Genomic DNA, 19,865 nt, shown 5'->3' on the forward strand with positions numbered 1-19,865 from the left:
TGAACAGGGACTATTTGTAAAAACCCTGAACGAGTTCGGTGGGAGATGCAGTGGGAAGAAGTCATTAATCAATTTAATTGCTTCTTCCATATGGAGTCGGGGGTATTTTTTTGGGGGGGGGGAGAAGAAGAGGAGGAGCTGTTCTCCCTGATATAGAATTTCTTTTTAAAAGTTCTGGAAAATCATTAATTAAAGGTTAAGAAAAGATTGGTCTGTTTATAGAACTAATTTAAACATCTTACGATGGGAAGTGGCATCCCAAAATAATGGCAATCTACGGAAGTTTCTTGGTTATCAAGACAGCTTATTTAAAATGCGTTCTCAGCGAAACTGTTTCAATTGTCAACCTTTAGATTTAATAATAAATTGAATTAAAACCTTTCGTGATCAGAAAAGCGTGGTTCCTTTAACAATTTTAACACCTGAAACAATAAATAAATGGGCAGCGAGGATGTGTGAATACAAACAGAATCTGATTCATCTCAATGATTTCGAAATATGATAGTCCTAATTATGGTTCTATTAGCATTCAGAGTTTAGGCACTCTATAGAGGGCCATATGGTTCTGTCTTTTTAAACTTCCATATCTTTTCTACTCTAGTATCCATTTCGTCCTTCCTCTTCCTGTACATATTTTCTTTTTATTGTCCTGGAATGGTCGGTGTTTCAGCAACTGCCAAGCCTCTCGACATGGGATCTGCATTGATGCATTTCTTCTTGCATCTTCCTCTGCTCTTGTTTAATGTAATTGCTTTGTATTTTTTCCTATATAAGTTGATAATCTTCTGTAATGTATTAATTTCATAAAGGTTTCAATATTTATTGCATCTTTAATTTCTTTACCTCTTCTATCTGAGGGAAAAAAAAACAAAAAAAAAACAGCAGTTTGTGCTTTTTTTCCCGTTTTTTTTTAACGATCTATTGTAAGTATTCTAGCTTGTATTTTTTAAAACTGTTCTTGTAATACCACTGAGGATGGTCTGCTATTTCCAGACCGAAATATTTAGTTAATTAAATATCTTTCTTGTGTTTACGTGCATATATCATTCAACAGCAGTTTGTATTATCACTACCCTTGAATCTCTCCTTAATCCCCAATGAAATCCGAGCCTTAACTTCATGATTACTATGCGAGAGAGAATAAAATTGTACGTAGCACCATTCTTTCAAATCTAGCCGCAATCATAACTCGGAACTTTTGCTTTTATATTAAAAGCTCTATAGGCGTATCTTACGAAGATAATTTTCCATTGCCGAAGTGATGCCTTTTGGCTCGTTATTTTAGTTGGTATCTTACGAACATTATTAGATTTATTCCATCCTCGTCTTTTCTAGAGTATTTTGTTCTGAGTTAGTCTTAGCAAGCCAGAGAGTTCATCTTCGTGGCCTCTTTTCCAACCTCGTTCACATCTTACAGGTATTTATTTCCTTCGGCTTTTCAACTTGTTCCCGTTTTCATTTCCTGTTTATTTCATTCCTGTTTTTTGATGTCCTAAAGAACTAAAAGATAACACACTTAACTAATTTAATTGCAGGAATCGAAATATTAAATAGTACTATAGATATTATTTCTGGAAATTTTCCATGTTACTTCTCTAAATAAATAGTAATAGGCAAAATAGCCATAAAAATTAATAAAATTAAATAGTACTAATTAACTAAGTCCAGTAATTATACGTGTTTAATTTGATTTTGACAAAATCAAACTTGATTAAAAAGCCATCATATAAATTACTGGTTTGTTTCAATTTGCGTACAGTAAAATTTTCCAAATTCTGAACTAATGTAGCGTCCCTTCGGGAGCTCAGTCAAGAATATTATTCTTATTAAAATTTGCATATTCAAAATTTCTAAAGGTTAGTTTACTTAAGTGAACGAAACTTTTTGAAAGTAATTCAGTATGAAAATTTTTTCAGAAAATGTAATAATTATTCGGATACTCGACTGTACGTACAGACTGCGGTGGATATTATGTGATTATAAGGATAACTTGATATTTCCAGTTTTATTATTATTTAAAGTTCTCTGTTAGATTTAAATATTTCCCTCGATTATATCTCAATATCTGAAGGGGAAGCAGATTTTTCGTACTCAGATTTTTTGTTCTTCATTTTATAAACTAAAATGAAAATTTAATCGGTTTAAAAATGTAAACATGCAGTTACAATATATGACATTAAGATATATATATACTATATAGAGATATATTTCGATTCCCCACTTTCAAATTTTGTGATTTTGACAGCCTACTTAGAAAAAGACTCGCTCTGTTAGGATAATGACTCATCTAATAAGAGCCAGAAGGATTTTCCCATAGATTGTGTACACTTTCTTGAAAAGATTCTTGAAGTTCAAACTCTTCTCTCCCGCAGTCCTAAATCAACAATTGGGTCACTCATGGCTGGTAAGTGATATTCTTTGTTATCCTCCTCCAATCATCTTGGTCTGTTGTTCTTGATGTCGGTTGAGAAAGGGAGGAATTTGTCCATTTTTTGATGTTATCAGCCCATTTTAATCGAGGTCGTCCCCTAACCCTTGATCCCGGAACGATTCCTTCTAGTGCTTGTTCAAACTAGAGCGCACTTAAATGAAAAGTATGATTATCAGGATTGAATCTCCATATTTATTACTGTTACGTCCTACTTTTAAGGGCTCACCAGGAGAATATTCTACTTACCATCTTCACTTTTTAATCCACCAAACACACACACACTACGCCATCTTCCGCCCTCTATTCGTGGACTTTCTCAAAATTTTAAATTCAGAAAATAGTTATTGTAATAATTTTCGATATTATATTCGTTATCGATATAAATTACAATAATTTATAAAGGCTCAGTATTAAGTTCGACAGGTCTAAGGTGACAAGCTTGAAGCAGTTTGCGGTCGAAATTAACATCTGGTAAACTGCGTATTAAATATTTATCAGCTGGAGTAAGAGGTCCTACGCAGCCTGTTTTATCGACAAGAAACACTTATTACCCTCGGGAAAAAATATGGGTGGAAAATTCATTTTATTTCAGATATTTTATATATTAGATCTATTTAAATATTTCATTTATTTCTGTACTTTCTCAAATAGTTATCATAGAGATCGTTTTCAAAAACTTGTTTTGAGTGCTATCATCATTCACTAATAAGACCTTTTCAATGATCCCAAGAGAAAGATAAGGAACCTTGTTTATTACCGCAGCTTGGCCAAGAGTTAGATAACCTGTGAAACGCTGTTCTAGAGACTTTTTTTTTTTTTTACTAGGCACATCTTTCCGATAAGAAAGATGCTAGTGTTATAAACAACAACGGAAATCATCCATTGTCTATGACATCTGTGGGATGCGAACTTGAAACTTCTCATAACAGTTGAGTTATCTACTTGACCACAGATTTTGGATTAACGGGAATTCACTACAGGTATTATAATTAGAAACTCATTACGAGAAGTTCTTCGATTCTACACAACACTCATCATCCCTCTCGTTATTCTCTCGAAGGTGTCGTTAGTTATCAGTCAATTTCACTAACGCATGTATCGAAACTTCTGCTCACTACCTTGTTTACAGCACCTTTTACACAGCTTCTGGAGAGGACTTCTTGTTCTCTTATCGCCCACTTCCCCTGTGTCTTTTTGATAAGCTGTGCAAACCTCACTTTCTCACTCGAACCTTATACTCGGCAACTTTCATACGATGTCACTTGATCGTGTCTTCTAGATATGTCTTCAGAATATAAGACTGTATGTAGTAGTCGAAGTGTGGCCTCATCATCTTTTATACAAACAACATCATGACATCATTACTTGTCAGTGTATATATATTAAATGTATTATTAAGCGTATTATAATACATCATTCTGGCTATTCATTGAATATATTTATTCGATTCGGATATTAATTCTGAAGCTTTTTGATTAAGTTATAAAATAACTTTTTTGTATAACATTTTTATTCATTCATCTACTACTTCGAATTTTGGTGAACTATCTTTTGTAGTAAAGGCACGATAATTAATCATTTCATCTACTGTCGCTTTCTCCCGTCTCTTATTTTATCTTAAAAAAAAAAAAAAGCACGCATACAGCGATATTTAGGCTGACCTTCGCGCAATAATATTTAACCAGCATTATCTTATCTCTTTCCTACGTTTTCCTTTCCCTAATGAGGCTTGACCTGCATGGAAGTTTGATAATAATAAATAAATAAAAAGAATTTGGATTCGTTTAGTAAGGCGAAATGAGTTTTATCTAAAACTCATTTCGCCTATTAAACAAGTTGTGACCCATTTTTTACCGGTTATTTGAAATCCTCAGGCAGAAAACATTCTGCATTTCCTTTAAGTTGCTTATCAACCTCTGCGTGATGTCAGTGGTTTCCTTTTGAAAATAAATTGAAAAAATTCGTTTGTAGAAATTAGTTCCAAAAGAGAATTTATGCCAACAACCTAGAATTAAGAGAATCCAAATTTCAAAATCTTTATACATACATAGCTTAACGCTGATGTGTCTGAAAATGACTAATTTAACGGTACAAGACACTAATTTTTTTTCTAATTACTTGCTTATATTTTTTAGCAGTTAGCTTCACTTGAATAACAAAATTTATTTCGGTGGCCACGCCAAGAAAATGCTGCTGCTATTGGGGGCTTCCCCCAATAGCAGCAGCGTTTTTGCAGAAAAATAAGAGAGGCAAATTATTAGTGTTTGTAATTGAAAGAAATAATTTACTTTGTCTTATTACGGATAATAAAAATTCGAATCTAAAAATGATCCAGGATATGTAAACTGGAAACAGCTACGGTGTTAATCACTTTATATAATTCTTACCCAAAGCATGACTTTCACGCGAGAGGGATGTGCTCTAGTTTTTCTCTTCTAACTTCCAAAGAATGACCGGTCTATCCGCAGTCGTTTAAATTACATCAACATAGCTAACTTCGTTAGGGAGAACCTTCATAGCTCAATCGGTATGGACGAAGACCTTTGGTGGAAAAGACTGGATTCGAATCTCGTTTAGGATGTGCGAAGAAACTTTGATCAGGGCTTTTCGACTGAAGGTGAATCAGTCGGTCTCATACGGAGGTGGAGGGTTTTAATCCAGCAAAACAGGCAACCCGGCCAGATGAACATGCAATTTCCAGCCATCGCAGCTACGATCTCCCTTCTCATCCTCTCTTTGATTAGCAATTATGTTTATGAGTAGTCAACTTACTTGTCCGTGACTAGCCTATTGTTGGAAGATATCTTATTTCCTAATGAGACTTTCTGATTGCACTTCGTTAACATCCTGTTCATTGTAAAGCATTACGTCTTAATTTTCTTTAGACATCAGAACTTTGTAGAAAATTCTTCCTTCAATGGGTTATTATGGACGTCTTAATACCAAGTTTCTGATACGAGAAACATTTTCAAAGTTATGTTACCTTGATAACATACAAATGGATCCCATCTCGTCTCTTCAGCTTTCTTATGATTCCCACTTAACTGTAAATCCTTGGAGAGAAATGCATCAATAGTTGGCCTATTGTAATTACGTAAATATCTAAATACAAGCCAACTATCGTCTATTTTAGTACTTTGTGACAAAATATTGTATTATATTAATATTTTTAGATAGATAGATTAGATTAGATTTATCATTTTATTTTGCTCCCACTTCCAGCGATATTAGATTAAAAGTTGAGTAAATTTTTCTTTTGGATATTCACTCGAGGCGGTTGAAAATGTTACACATTATGTTATTTTAAAATGATTTCGGTAAAAAGAGATCAACTCTTAACATTATTAATTTAATGTTTTTACATATTTTACTCTTTTTTAGTAATTGATTGGCTAGAGGAACCGTCTCCAGCACCACTGCAGAGAGAGAAGTCAGGTAAGATGTTAAATGTTTAATCCTTTTATTTCTGAATTTCTTGCTTTCTAATTACTACATGATACTTCCGTGCATCAAGTGGCGTAACTGCCGTATTGAAAATATGCACTGCGAGAGGAGGAGGGAAAAATCGAGAGCTTAGACTCAAAAAAAAAAAAAAAAAAAAAAAAAAAAAAAAAAAAAAGCCTTGAGAAGGTGTTTATTGAAAGCTTGATGTTGTGGGAGGACAAACATCTCCTTCCGTAACATCAAGCTTTCAATAGACACCTTCTCAAGGCTTTTTTCAAAGCTCTCGATTCTTTCTTCCCCTGTCGCGGTGGATGTATATTAGCTTTGCAGTTTGTTTCTCATAAGAAATGAATAGAATATATATCTCAAATATGCAAACGTTTTAAGGGATATGTACTCCTCTTCAAACCCCTTTTGAGGTTAAAAATTCTCTTTTAAATGAAAAATTTAAAAGAAAATGTCTCCCAGTACTTGCTTGCTGTATATACAGAAATACCAGTTCATATTAACCGTGATTAATGTGGTTTATTGCAGTTTAGTTTTTTTTATAATAAAAATGAATTTGCCAGATAAAAAGAAAGCCAAAGCAATCTGTGGGTGAGTGAGAATTATTATGCACCTTCTTACCTAAACGGATCCAAAACTGTAAATTGAAAAAAGTCAAGTCGCTTCCCAGGCTATTATGGGAGATGACTTATAAAGTGTGTGTGTGGGGGGGGGGGGGATTCGTACGAGTGGCGTAGCTACAATTTTCACCTCCGCAAGTTTTCGATACGGTCTGAAAGCAAAATTTTCATTGCTCCCCTCAGAGCCTTCCTTGGGTTCACTGCTTTGCATTGTGGTAATAACAGAAAGGCGCAACATCTTTGTTATGATCAATGAGCGAAGTTGTGAGCAAATCTTTTTCCTCGCCTCAGTATCACGAACTAAGGGCAAGTATTATTTATTAGGTCAGAATATCGACTCCAACGAGAAATTAGCTGAGATTTAGTTTCTGTGAATTTCTTACGATATTCTATTTTTTGGTGGTTTTATTATTCGGGGTAGGGAAGGAGGAAGTATAAAACAGATTCGTCGAGATCACTGGCAATATTGTAGAAAGTAAATTCGATAAATAAAAATCAATATATTTTTAATGTTATTAAAAATCAATCAAATGAGAAACCGTTTATCTGGATAGATGCCGCGTAAGCTGTTACCTGAGCAAATGCAAAGTTGAAGGTCTTCATTCTTATTGTGTAAGAGAAACGAAAGCTTTTTTTCCTAATAAAAGCTCGATATTACAATAATCAAAATCCAGAAGGAAGTTTTAACAAGCCGCACAAGTTTCACAAAGCGAGAATAAAATAATGTATTAAAATTCCTTTTGAGAGCTCTGTATACAGTAAACTCTCGATTTAACGAAATGTCACATGTGAAAATTAACACCCTGTTAATTTTAAAATGCTTTTAACCAAGATTTTCTTATAATTAAATTAATTTCCTGTTATTTTTGACAAATTTTGGCGAATAGGCCATCATATGTTGGAAAAACACTGTAGTAATTTAGCCGACATAAATGAGTCACCGCTCACAAAATATGTTCGGCGATTGATTAGCAAGTGATCACACCAATCGTGCTGTAATTGGTTCTTTTGTTTCGTCCAGTTATTATTAAGAAAGAACATGCGAGTGAGAAGCAACTGAAGATTGATTCATTCTTCCAGCCGACACGTTCACAGTAACCTTCAGCTATCAAGTTGTGTCAATGTTACCGATTTGTAGACTTCATCAGAAAAAAAAAAACAATATAAAGGATTTATATATCTAAAAGTGTGTGTAAAACATTTTTTTTGTTATTGATAAAATTGCAGTATAATGTTAATAATATTTTTATTTGAAAAAAAAATTCGCGATTTAACGGACCCTTATCTCCTATTACTCCATTAAAGCGAGAGTTTATTTATAGAGTGCACTTTTCCTTCTTGTTAATAGTGCGTTCGTTAAACGATTCATAAATTGTTTCGGCTTTTAACTCCTTCCATATTATCTGTGCATTTGCGAATATACTTGACTGCTTTATAAATTCTTGTAAAACTTTGTGCTCGAAATTGCAAAAACAACGGATTGCTCTATTTGTTATCGCAAAGGAATTTTAATAAAGAGTTGCTGTTTATTAGGCATATTTTAACTATTAAGCTCCGTTCTAAATTACAAATTCAGAAATACAGTTATCAGTTTAATCCAGAAGAAAGTTCAGGAAGTTCGTCTACCTCACTTGTTAAGATTACCTGCAAGAAATAAAGAAATCGCTCTGTCAAATTTTCTTTCTGTCCCTTCAAGACAACCTCAGATCCGTAAACGGAGCCGAATCAGTAATGTTATACGAGAGGACTCTGGTCTCGAGGATCTCCCAGTTTCAAGTAACAAGCGTGGAGCACAGTTCTCTTTATATTATAAGTAGATCCGACCCACAGATTGGGTTACTCAGAACGGAGTCTGAAGATGACACAACGATATTCAAAGAATATCCAACTGTTCGTTCATAATGAGTAAGGATCGCTCGTTATACTCCGTACATACCGTCCGTGGAAATCGTCAGCACCATCCTTCCAGTTAATAATACTTGCAGTCAGATTAAATCGGCTTGAGTACGTGTTTGGGTGCACATACAATGCCAAAACACATTTCCGTTCTGAAATGTGGGTTGGGATTTTTTCGGTTCTTTGCAGTACTTTAACAAGACGGTTTCGCACTCACGAAACCAACCCTTTCACTTTTCTCAGCATCGGCTTCAAATGGTCACCTTAGGAACACTGATTTGAAGAAAGCTAAGCGTTTTGTATTTTGAATACGAATCAGAGGAAAATAAACAGTCGCATCCATCTAAGCAGGGAAACGAATTTAATCACGAAAGATGCCTTAGAAGAGCGGTTCCCATCATTTCGGAATAAGAAGTGCCAACTTTCTTTGAAATGAGACCCAACACTCAATAGTTGCATATTTTAAGGATCTGTTCCTTTTACATTACTGTATGCCCACAGATGCGAGACCTCGTCTACACTTCTGCGCATGTCAGAAGGAGAATCCATTCCGATAATACGGTAATCAATCCATCTTGTGGGATGAGTTGTTTATTATTACACGTCGGAAAATTAACTTTTCTTTTATGATCATTCTAGTTTTTAAAGCGATAACTATTTTGCTTGCATAACAGCTGGAAATTTCACGTATAAAGCACGTGGTTTTGCGTGTTGGTGACCAATTCGTACATCTTTTATTTCTTTCTCCCCTTCAGCATGAATTGACTCTTCTTGGGAGGTTGCCAGACTAGGTTCTCGGATCTATGGTCAGACAGTAAAAGGCAGAGTAGAAAATTATGTGAGTTTTGAACTATCGACTTTCACCTAATATTTGTGCTGAACCTCGACGGGGAGGGGAGAACGGCTCTTCAGTATGAAACTCCAAGCTTAAAACGTTTGAAGAAAAAAAAAACACGTAATTCTTTATTTTGCATGAATTAAAATCTTAATCATGTTTATAATTAAAATGTGAAATGTATAATTTTAAATTTGGAGAATGGAGTGAAAATTAAGAATTTTTTGCGCTGATCAAAGTTGAAGCTGAGCTGCATCGAAGTGTTTCAATTCTAATTATTCGTTTCTCCTATAGATGGCGCACGAGGACTGCATGCCGCTATCGTGTAATATATCCACCACGTGTCGGGCATTGGGGGCCATTGCGTACTTTTGTTTATGAGGAAAGCAAAATGGTACTTTCCCAGGAGCAACGAGTTATTTTGCTATTGGTCTTACACAAATGTTGTGGAGGATTTTCAGAAGTATCCCGACTCTGTTGTTCCTCAAAATTCCACGATTACGAGATGAATCAAACGCTTTTGGGAAACTGGATCAGTTGCAGTCAAACAGCGGCATGGAGAACCTTCCGTTTTGACTGAGGCTAAAGTGACTGTAGTACACGATGTGTTGTAACGTTCACCTTCAAAGAGTCTTGGAAAACTCTCTGCACACGCAGGTATGTCGTGTGGCAGTACTTGGATCAGTTCAGGAATTGAAGCCACTGGATAAGGGGAAAAAGTGCTGTGACTGTAGGTGGTTTCGATCACTATCTGTCGTGAAGTCCATTGTTCTTCAATGTTTTCGTATGTTGACAAATCAATCAAAACTTCGCATCAGAGGGCGAAACTGTAGTTCAATAAAAACAACTCGTTATTCGATGGGACTTTAAGTGTTATTGCATTTAATAAAAACTGTAAAGTAATCAAAACTATCAGCGGTCCCATGCATGAATTAAGATACTGAATTGTTGTGGGGGTGGAGGACACGCAGTGAGGAATAAAACATCCAAGATTCAAAAGCATTCAAAATTTCTTGTTCGTATTGGCATTCTGCAGGCGATTTGTTTCCAGATCCTCTAGTTGAGCCCCCCAGGTCAACAAACACTTGAGTCCAGATGCTGGCCTGGAACTCTGCTAACTGCAGCTCTAATTCTTCAATTTGTAGCCATTGGAAAAAATTTAATTCCATAGTAGTCTATGCTGCTACATCCGGATACTTGATTATTTTAACTGTGTGTTCTAAATTGATTAAATCTTCCGCCAAACTGATCCTTTATTGAAATTTATTTTTGTCATGTTGTAGTGAACGCTGGCATGCTACCCAAAACGGCATGGCGTGTCATAGGTTTGCCATCACTGGCCTAACTTTACTGACACTCATTACGTTAGGCCCGTAAACCTTACACAGTCGTCGGGGGATTTCTGCAGCACTATTGTTTTCCGCCAACAGAAACCGGATCACGCTACAAAGCTTGCAACTGGTGGGATTGTTTTATCACAGTACTCATAAATTATTCGCAGAAGACAACAAGCGATAATGGAACGAAAGTACTCGTAAAATGATCAACAGCTAGCTAATGAATAACTCTGCTATCACGCATGCGCGATCCCCCTCTCCCATGCCTTATTTGGCAGTAAATTCAGAACGGACCTTCTGAACGAGCCTCGTATATGGAGAATGGAATCTCTCATTATATGGGATGTAGATAAGTTAATTTTTTATAAGGCCTTGATACGCCCACATCTGGATTACTGTGCTCAAGTCTGGTCCCCTGGGTTTCTTGGGGATGAGGAAGCGGTTGAGAGGATTCAAAGGTGAGTGACCAAGATGGTGAGTGGTCTGTGGAATGTTCCCTATGAGGATAGATTGAAGGTGTGTGGATGCAGAAGTTGGTTAACAGGAGGAAAAGAGATGATAGAAACATGAAAAATGTGATGGAAACATTCAAGTTGCTTATAGGGATTTATAGGATTGATGCAAGGGAAATGTTTCAGCACTCTGCTACAGGAGCCATAACAAGAGGTCATCCATGAAAGTTGAATAAGGTGTTGTTAGTAGGGATGTGAGGACTAGATTTTTTGCTTTGAGAGTTGTGAATGGGTTGCCAGAGTCAGTTGTGAGTGCTTTGTTCTGTCAATGGTTCAAGGAGAGTTGTGATAGATTGGGTCTCCCGAGATGAGTCTTCAGACTCCACGAAGGTGCTCATATAATAAATAATAATTTATTATTTATAATAATAAATAATATGCGGTCGCGAGACAGCCAGGTTAAATCCGATACTATCAGAATCAATTGAAGTGTGAGTACGATTAAAATAGATAATTTTAAAAAAAAATTAACGACCACAATGAAATATTATTTGCACATTATTTGTGCAGAATTCTTTATAAAGCATCGATATTTGCTTAATGTATTACTTGTAGAGCTATTAATAGGTGATCTGAGAATGGAACAAAGGATCACCCCATTTAAGAAACCAAACGAAGGAAATTCTGAATGTTAATGACAATTTATTAACATAACAAAATCATCAATATTTCATCTCTAATCAGATATCAAGCGCCCTCCAAATCTTTGTCAATCTTTCTCCCTCCACGCATCTAATAACCTGAATCCGCCTCCGTTTGCAGGTGATTTTTTTTTTTTTTTTTACATGCCTGGGCACTAGTCAAAGTACTGTACCCTTTGCTTTCTTCCGGTACTGCGTACGACTTAAGTCATATCACAAACAGAGATAAACTGTCACTCTGCTCATCATGTAATATGACAGTGCACGAAAGACCTGTCAGGCAACTTAACGGATGGCGAAGCACTGGAGTGTCCGCCCTACTCCGTTGACACGAGTCCCTGTCATGAAAGCGGAACGCATGACTTGTTGACCTCTTCGCAAAAATGATGACAGCTACAAACAGGTTGTCTTACGCACACCTCTTGCAAACATTGCCCTTCATATAATTTTTCAAATTGGAACGACTGGGGGAAAAAAGTGTTATACAGATGGACACTGATTATGCTGAAAGAAGTATAGAAGGAAAAAAATGTTACTTTCCTTCGATTTTTGAAACATTTCTACATTCAGTGTAAGCCTCTTCTCAACATCCCATTTTCTTTACTCTCATTCTACATACAGATTCCTTCTGTTTATCTAAGAAAGGACTGGAGTTTAACGCTTATTTTTGTCACCACTTCCACTCTTAGATAATTAGGCCACACATAACTTAAAAGCATAAACCTGGGAGTCTTTCCCCGAAGTGCTTAGCAAACTGCTCTAACAGTAAGTCTCAAAGGGTGAGAATGGAGACGTGCTGGCGTGCAATGTTATGACGGCCTCATTTATTCACTTTTCTGCTGCCAGATAACCGTAGCTAGTTCATCAGATAAATGCACGATAAACGAATTAAAATTCGATTAAGTTTCAATTTAAACACGGCAAATTTCTTTTTTCCAGCGAAGAGATGCAAAAGCAGACGTGACTTCCCCCTCCTTCAGCGTCATGAAGATATCACAGTTGTCAAGGCAAAGGCTGTTTTCTTATTTACTTTGCATGTGAATTATTTCTTTTCTAAAATGATACAGCATTTGTGATGCAGTCACGCTCAAGATAGTCAGCTAACGTATCTACACACACACATTCAAGGTCTTCTTTGGATTACGTTATATAAAAGAGCAGTTGAATGTTCAACGTCATCTTCAAATAACCAGCAATAACATATGGTTTTAAAATCCTATAAAAGTTTCGCACCTACAGTATACGCTGTTAGCATTTCCTAACAATGTACATGCATTTACATCTCCTGATAATAAACACCTTTCTAAATAATATTAAAATATGAAAATTTCATATTGTCAGCGCCTTCTAGCGGACAGAATTTCATAATTTTTTTTCATGCAGATAATTATATTTGTTAAGTTTCATCCCATCTGGAGTTGTAAATGTATGATTACATATGTAGAAAGCGACAACAAAATTCTGTGTGCACGTGCAATTTTGATAGCTTGTGCCTCTTAAAAAGGAACTTTAGTCTGTCAAGTTTTTGCCACCATGTTGTTTCTGAAATAATAAGTCACGTGAGCATAAAGGTGTGTGTGTGTATAGTAAAAAAAAAAAACAAAAAAAAACATGGAATGTACGTAATTTATTTGCACCTAAAATTTGACGAAGGGAACTTATTTGAGTTCGAATGTGCATAGCAAAGTTGAAAGGTATGAGTCTCGATGGATTTCAAAAGTCCTCTGCTTTTTTTCAAGGATACGGAATATGTTGGTGTGAAGCGAAAGGGATGCTTCAGCAGTGTTGACTCTAGATTAGTCAACAGTCTTTGACTACACCGAATTGTTTGAAGGTTGCATTCAAAAACACTGCGTGAAATCCGTTACATCACAGGCTTGATGAGATTATATTTAAAATGAAAGTCAAAGCAGATAAAATTACGTTAGTTGATCACATATGGAAAGCAAATCGTATAAATTTTTGCTCATTTCGGATGTTTTACTGAAGACGAGTTAGGTAGCTCCCATGTGGATGCGAGCCCCTCCCCCCCAATCCGCACACTCTTTTTTAAATCCCAGCAAAGCAAACTGTGGGGGGCAGTTAACATAATACTCGCCTCACCGACTTAGCTGCTTGTGTAGTTCTAATATAGTCAATTTTTGAAGAGCATTTTTAATGAAAAAAACGCCTACTTTTTCATTAGTTTCACATCCCTCATCTTATTGTATTACATTCTTGAGCTTACTCAACACATACACACATCTCTTTCATTATCCAAATTCATTAATCGTAAATTACGGGGCTGGGGGGGGGGTCAAAATAGAGACCGAAGTAACGAGAATCACATCAGTAATAACGAACCAAAATGAACTGCCGTTAACAGGGAGACTTGTTCGATGTTTCTAGAACGTTCTGTTACGACATTCTTCACTGGTACAGCAGCTGCTTATTTATTTTTGGAGAATCGATAAAGGTTGGTACAATTAGTAGTCCCCGCTCCATCATTTGATGTTATGGAAAATCGCTTTTAGAAATCTGAAGTAACACATGAACGGTTGTCGATTATTCGTCCTCTGTTTAAGAACAGAGCTCTCCAGATGACATTTAGATTCTGCTAAGTCCATCAGAGGATTCAATTAACTGGGTTGGTTGGAAATATTGATACAACTAAAGAGTGCACTTCATCTGTCAAATGCAGGTGATGCATGCCTCCCTATTTTGGAGGAAGTAAGTTTTCGAGAGGGATGGTTTCTTTTCCCACCTCCGTAAGTGCCCAAGTACTACCCTCAATATAATAAAATAAAAATAAATAAAAAACCATTCTAAAGGTTCGCGGTAAAGACACGAACATCTTTTCGATATATATATATATATATATATACACACACACACACAAGGAATCCTATTACGATTCTCGTCTAGAACGCGAACCTTTAGAATGTTTTTTTATTTATTTTTATTTTATTTTAGTTTGAAAAATTTTAAACTAATTAACGCAATGTTCGTTCCTGAGCTTACATTTAAGAATAAAAACAATCCGATTTCGAAAAATGATTTTAAAATTAATTTTTCCCATTACATATAATTCAACGGTATATTAAAACTACCTATGAATGCATAATACAAATTCAGTGTTTTTTTTTTTTTTTTTCAAATATGAACAACAAGAATAATCGTTGTTGAATTTAGATGAATGTCTTTGTGCTATCCGTGAAAGGGTAAGATCCAATACTAGTTGGATCAATTCAGTTTTGTTATATTCAAAGCTAGAAATGAAAAATTCATGGGGAATATATTCACTGATTGCTTAATTTAATGTTCATATAAAACAACTAACTTGGGAAACACAGTAATAGTCCAACGTAGCGATTTAAGGAGAAATGAATAGACGCGTCACAATCATAGCTGTTTTTGTTAATGAGTGCAATTTATTCTGTAACCTCTAAGTCTCGTTCGGTTATATCTGAATGCCGTACAAAGAAAGGTAATCTCAATGTTTAGTGACGAGCCACGGAGGGGATAAAGCGGTACTTTCTCTACCCTCTCGCTTCTTTGGTATGAACTTCACTGAGGACTGATTTGACAACTAAAGTCATCAACATGAACGGTATTGTGTTTTCCAAAGAGGAACCACCCCTTAATCGCTACCACTTATTTTCATCAGTAATGCATTTATTTTCGACTGTTCCTTGGATTTTGCTGGTTGTCTTTGTTCATCTTGCACCAAGTTGCGCTAACATATCAGGTACGAATTTGCGCAATATTAAACCTGTAAATGTTTTTTTTTTTTTTTTTTTTTTTTTTTTTTTTTTTTTTTTTTGATCAAAAGAATGTAAAGTGTCGGCGAGATTTAACTTGCATAGCAAACTTACCAAGGTACTGTTCTCTATTCTGGTGGGAGAGGATTTTACCTTTCCAAATCTTTGTTTATAACTAATATTCTTAAGAATCCACTCCCATTTTTTGTATATGTATGTGATTTCTCGATATAACTGACTTTAGTGTCCTTTAGTAGACCGTAAAACAAATTTATTTTGCTGAGAGAACCAAGTAATTACTTGGCTGATTGCTCAATGTGCAAAATATTGTAATAAAATTAACACGAATATCTGGAGTCTCAATAACCTGCAGTTGTGCTATTTGAAGAACTTGACAAGCCACATACAAAGGAACGTGTTTCTGTGTTCGTTCAACCTGTTTTTAATAGCTGCTTATTTCCCTTACAGTCGTAAATACCACGTTGGCATTCTAACGTTTATTCTTTTCTTCTTAGGAACGCAAGAGGAGCAAAGTAAAATGACCCCTATTGGAGGTAAGAGGCACATTATATTCATATATAGCTTCAAGAGCTGTCTCTGTAACTGGTATTATGCAGCTCCGCCACTCATTCGTGACTGTTTAAACAGCACTTTCTCACACACACACACTAGGGAATTACAAATGAGAATGAAGGGTTCTCTCAAAACTGGGACAAACACACCGATAAAGTTACATGACATCACTGGAAAAAAGTAGTCTTTGATATAATATGAATTTTTCAAAAATAATTTTTTTCAAATTTAAAAGTTGGACAAAACCACAGAGCATTCAGAAGTGTAGTGCTTGGTAAGTGGCCAAAACACAAGTATAACAACTTTCCCTCTTATTGTCTTTAAGTTTCTGTGTTCATCTATCAATACTTGGCGCTAATTTTAAGATGCATGTTATTTTACTATCCTTATATTTACTTAAAATATGATTCACTACAACTTAGTCAATCGCCTTCTTCCGTAAGTATAATGAACTGGGCTTCGTAATGAATTTTCTTTCATCTTTCAGAGAATAATTTCCGGTAATGTTTCAAGAATAGAAATATTTGCATTCTATTTAGACGTCATTCTGGCTATCAAGTGTAGTCATTCGTGAGTCTTCTGAAATGTGGTTTGAACTACTTAACTTCATTATCAAGAACATTAATGGTATTTAAACACCATATTTTATTTTCAGACAACTTTGACAGTTCCTATTCTTATGATTTCAATTACTATTCCCCCTTGTAATTACTAACCTTCTGTTTAATGTCCTGTTTCGAGTGTAATTGTTTTTTCCCTTTTGATACGAGCGCTTCGTTTCAGAATTTTTTTTTTTTTTTCTGAAGAGCAAAATATCGGAAAATCCTCTTTTCTAGACATCGCTGATATCTTCTGTTAAATACCGATCCAATTAACCCTTTCCGCCTAGAAAACGGATTTCAGAATTTAGCTGTGGAATCTTCAAGTAAGAAGCTATTTGGGTGAATTCTAATCTCGTTCATGCTAATCATTGACGTTCAATGATTAGCATGAACACACCCAAGATTAGCTGATTTCCAGAGTTTTACCCTTCTGAATCGTGGTTCTGTGATTGCTAATCAGTAAGTGATGTACATCCTCCCTTCCCACTCACTTCTAACTGCGCACACATTGTGTGCGCAGTTGTTTTAGGTCCATTTTTTTCCTCATTTAGCTACGCTTCCTTAAAAGAAATTATGCGTCATCTGCACTTGAGGTTCAATGATTAGCATGAACACCGAATGTCTTTTATTCAGAAAGTTCTACATTGAAAACAAAGAATTTCCCTTCACATCTGAATAAGTTTTCCTTTTCAACCATAAAACATTTACCAGTGTCTCTAATATACTCATTGAATATACATTTTAAAAGTACTCTACTATTGTTGGAAACATCCGATAACATGGCAAAAGAATCGTGTGTTTTTAAGACCCCACCCCCTCCATCGAGCATGGGAACGATGCAGACTGATCTCCAGATGATCAGATCTGGATTGCTGTAGAGCATGAATAAATTACTTTTTGTTGCCGAATTTAAAAATGCTCTGACAGTACGTACCGTCTGTTGCAGGTTGGAACAGATCCTGTGTACGCATCGCAAACTGATTTACTGAAAGGAATGGCAACCGTTAACTGCACGTAGCGAGACATGGGTCTAGTTATGAGCAGAAGGCCTGTATAAGCTAACATACACAAAAAAAAACTTGCCTACACCAGATGGATTAACTAGGGATCCGACTGAAGCCTAGAAAAAGCTGTAGTCGGCAATTAGAATGGATCCTGTAACGGTCATTCTATTCTGGCCTAGCATTATAGAATCAATAACAGCCACAAGACTACACAACCCTTCATTTCAACAGCTTTTTTTTTTTATTTTTTTTTTTAAACATGTAAACTCGTTTAACTACTGTCATACTTATAGTATTTTATAAAGCGAGCAGTTCAAAGGGGTTAACGTGGTTGAAAAGTCTGATAGACCTTAACTAACCTAAACCAAACAAGATATTCTAGTTCTAACTAGGAAATTTTCCGAGGGAAATATTTGGGGAAGCTATTGCAGTTCGTTTGAAAGCTGTTTGATAGTGCATTTCAGAGAAATCTGGTCAATATTCAACAGCTAACTTTTGTTTCTGCATGTTTTCAGCACGTCTTATTAGTATGGATGCTTACCAAGTACACTGAAGGAGGGGGAGAGAAGTAATTGCATTGAAAATCTCGAAATGGAAGCGAAATGCGTGTATTTTCTGACTGATTTGTCAGTTTAACTACTGTTAAACGGGATGAAAATGAGGTCTACCGAGAAGAAATCCTGCCCGCTTTCGTATAACTAAATTCACTTTCAGCAGAAAAGTCCTTGAGGAGAAGGGGGGGGTTCTTCGCTTCCTAAATTATTATTATGTGACACCTCCAGGGAGTCCAAAGACTCATCGTGGGAGATTGACCGACTACTAACCACGCTCAAACTTGCTAACTTTTTGCGAGCCATTAGTAGCAGAGGCGCTACCAATCGACCAACTGGGATTTACTGGGATTTGAATCTGTGTCAGTTGCATCTACAGCAACTTAAAGAAGGAAATCATTTTGAGTTAGATGTTTCTAACATATTAGAATAGTATACGTTTCTAACATATTAGAATTCTACGATTTTTAAATGCTACACTCAAAGATTACGTAAGATTTTCTTTTACTGCGCAAAAATTTAGTGAATCACAAACAATACGCTGACAACTTAGGATGAAAAAGAAATATCGCAGATAGCGTGCACTGTAATCTTGTATCCCGATAGCAGCTATAATTTTTATTTCAAGTACTTCAGCCTTGTTCACTCTTCTGTCTTTGAAAGTTATGCAAATAACTCGTTTTGTTGTCCTCCTTTTCAAATACTTCGCTGTTTCCTGTTTTTCTCCCCCCCCCCCTCCCCAGAAGATCCTTGCAAGTTTCTGTCCTTGGCCAAACAAATCACTAATTTTAGAAGCCAGCTTTAAACATTCGGGGGAAAAAAAAAGGAATTGCAAGGAACTAGCATACGTTCATTTGTACCGTAAAATGTATTTTTAAAAGCTTAAACAAATATTCTTAAATACAAACTATCCCTCTTAAATCAAAGAAATAGTTTGTATCCCTTTTATGATTTAAACTGTATCCATTTGATTTTATTGTAATCAAACCGTCTTAGAATCAGATTTTCCAACTCCGAAGTTTAACACGCATATCATTTACCTACGTTAAGTCTCGCACTATCGCGAAACCCCTTTCGAAGCGGCAGTGGCCAGCGAAATTAATACTGTCTTTTTGGCGTTAGCTCTCTTTGAGCTCTGCGGAGTTTTAACTCGGCAAAATAGGCTAAAAAATATATAATGAGCCTACGATAATACAGGCACCTCACTTCTTCAGCGATAATCATGTCTCCTGCGAATATAAAGTCCTGCATCAAAGGGCATGTTTTGTAATTAAAATTTTGCACGGTGTTACTGATGAACACGTATTGCTGAATGCTGCGAGAAAAGATCCATTAGAATTTCGTGACTTAGCAGATCTACACTACAGCATAAAGGATTAATTAACTTTCGTGATGACTTATGCAAACTGGTTATTAGCAAAGGACCATCCTATAGAACTAAGATTATTGATGGTACTTATCTCCATGGATCGTTGTTCAGTGCCGTTATGAAGTGTACCCACGAAACTTTTCTTGAGAGTTCTATTTACCCCATAGAGGGTTTCGCGACTTGTATTACCATGGTTAGTCCAACAGTTAGGAAGTTACAGTCGAGTAAAATGACTGCAGTTTGTTGTTATGCAAAATGTCGGTAGGGGGAGAGCTTCTGCAGAAGTGGTCAATACCAAGAGTTA

At 35.9% G+C, this 19,865-nt stretch overlaps 1 protein-coding gene across 1 annotated transcript in view; it reads left to right on the top strand.

The window, feature by feature from the left end:
• The window catches only part of LOC150107783 (WAP four-disulfide core domain protein 1-like), a 78,106-nt gene that overhangs the window by 37,751 nt on the left and 20,490 nt on the right, over nt 1-19,865 (top strand). Inside the window, exons 3-4 of the mRNA XM_090392187.1 lie at nt 5,813-5,866; nt 15,978-16,016. Of these exons, the coding sequence (XP_090248313.1) occupies nt 5,813-5,866; nt 15,978-16,016 (93 nt within the window). The remainder of the gene's footprint in view (nt 1-5,812; nt 5,867-15,977; nt 16,017-19,865) is intronic.

The sequence above is a fragment of the Typopeltis vanoorti genome, chromosome 4 (genome assembly GCF_054136105.1).
Source record: "Typopeltis vanoorti isolate ZY-2024b chromosome 4, IOZ_Tvanoo_1.0, whole genome shotgun sequence".
NCBI classification, from domain to species: Eukaryota; Metazoa; Arthropoda; class Arachnida; order Uropygi; family Thelyphonidae; genus Typopeltis; species Typopeltis vanoorti.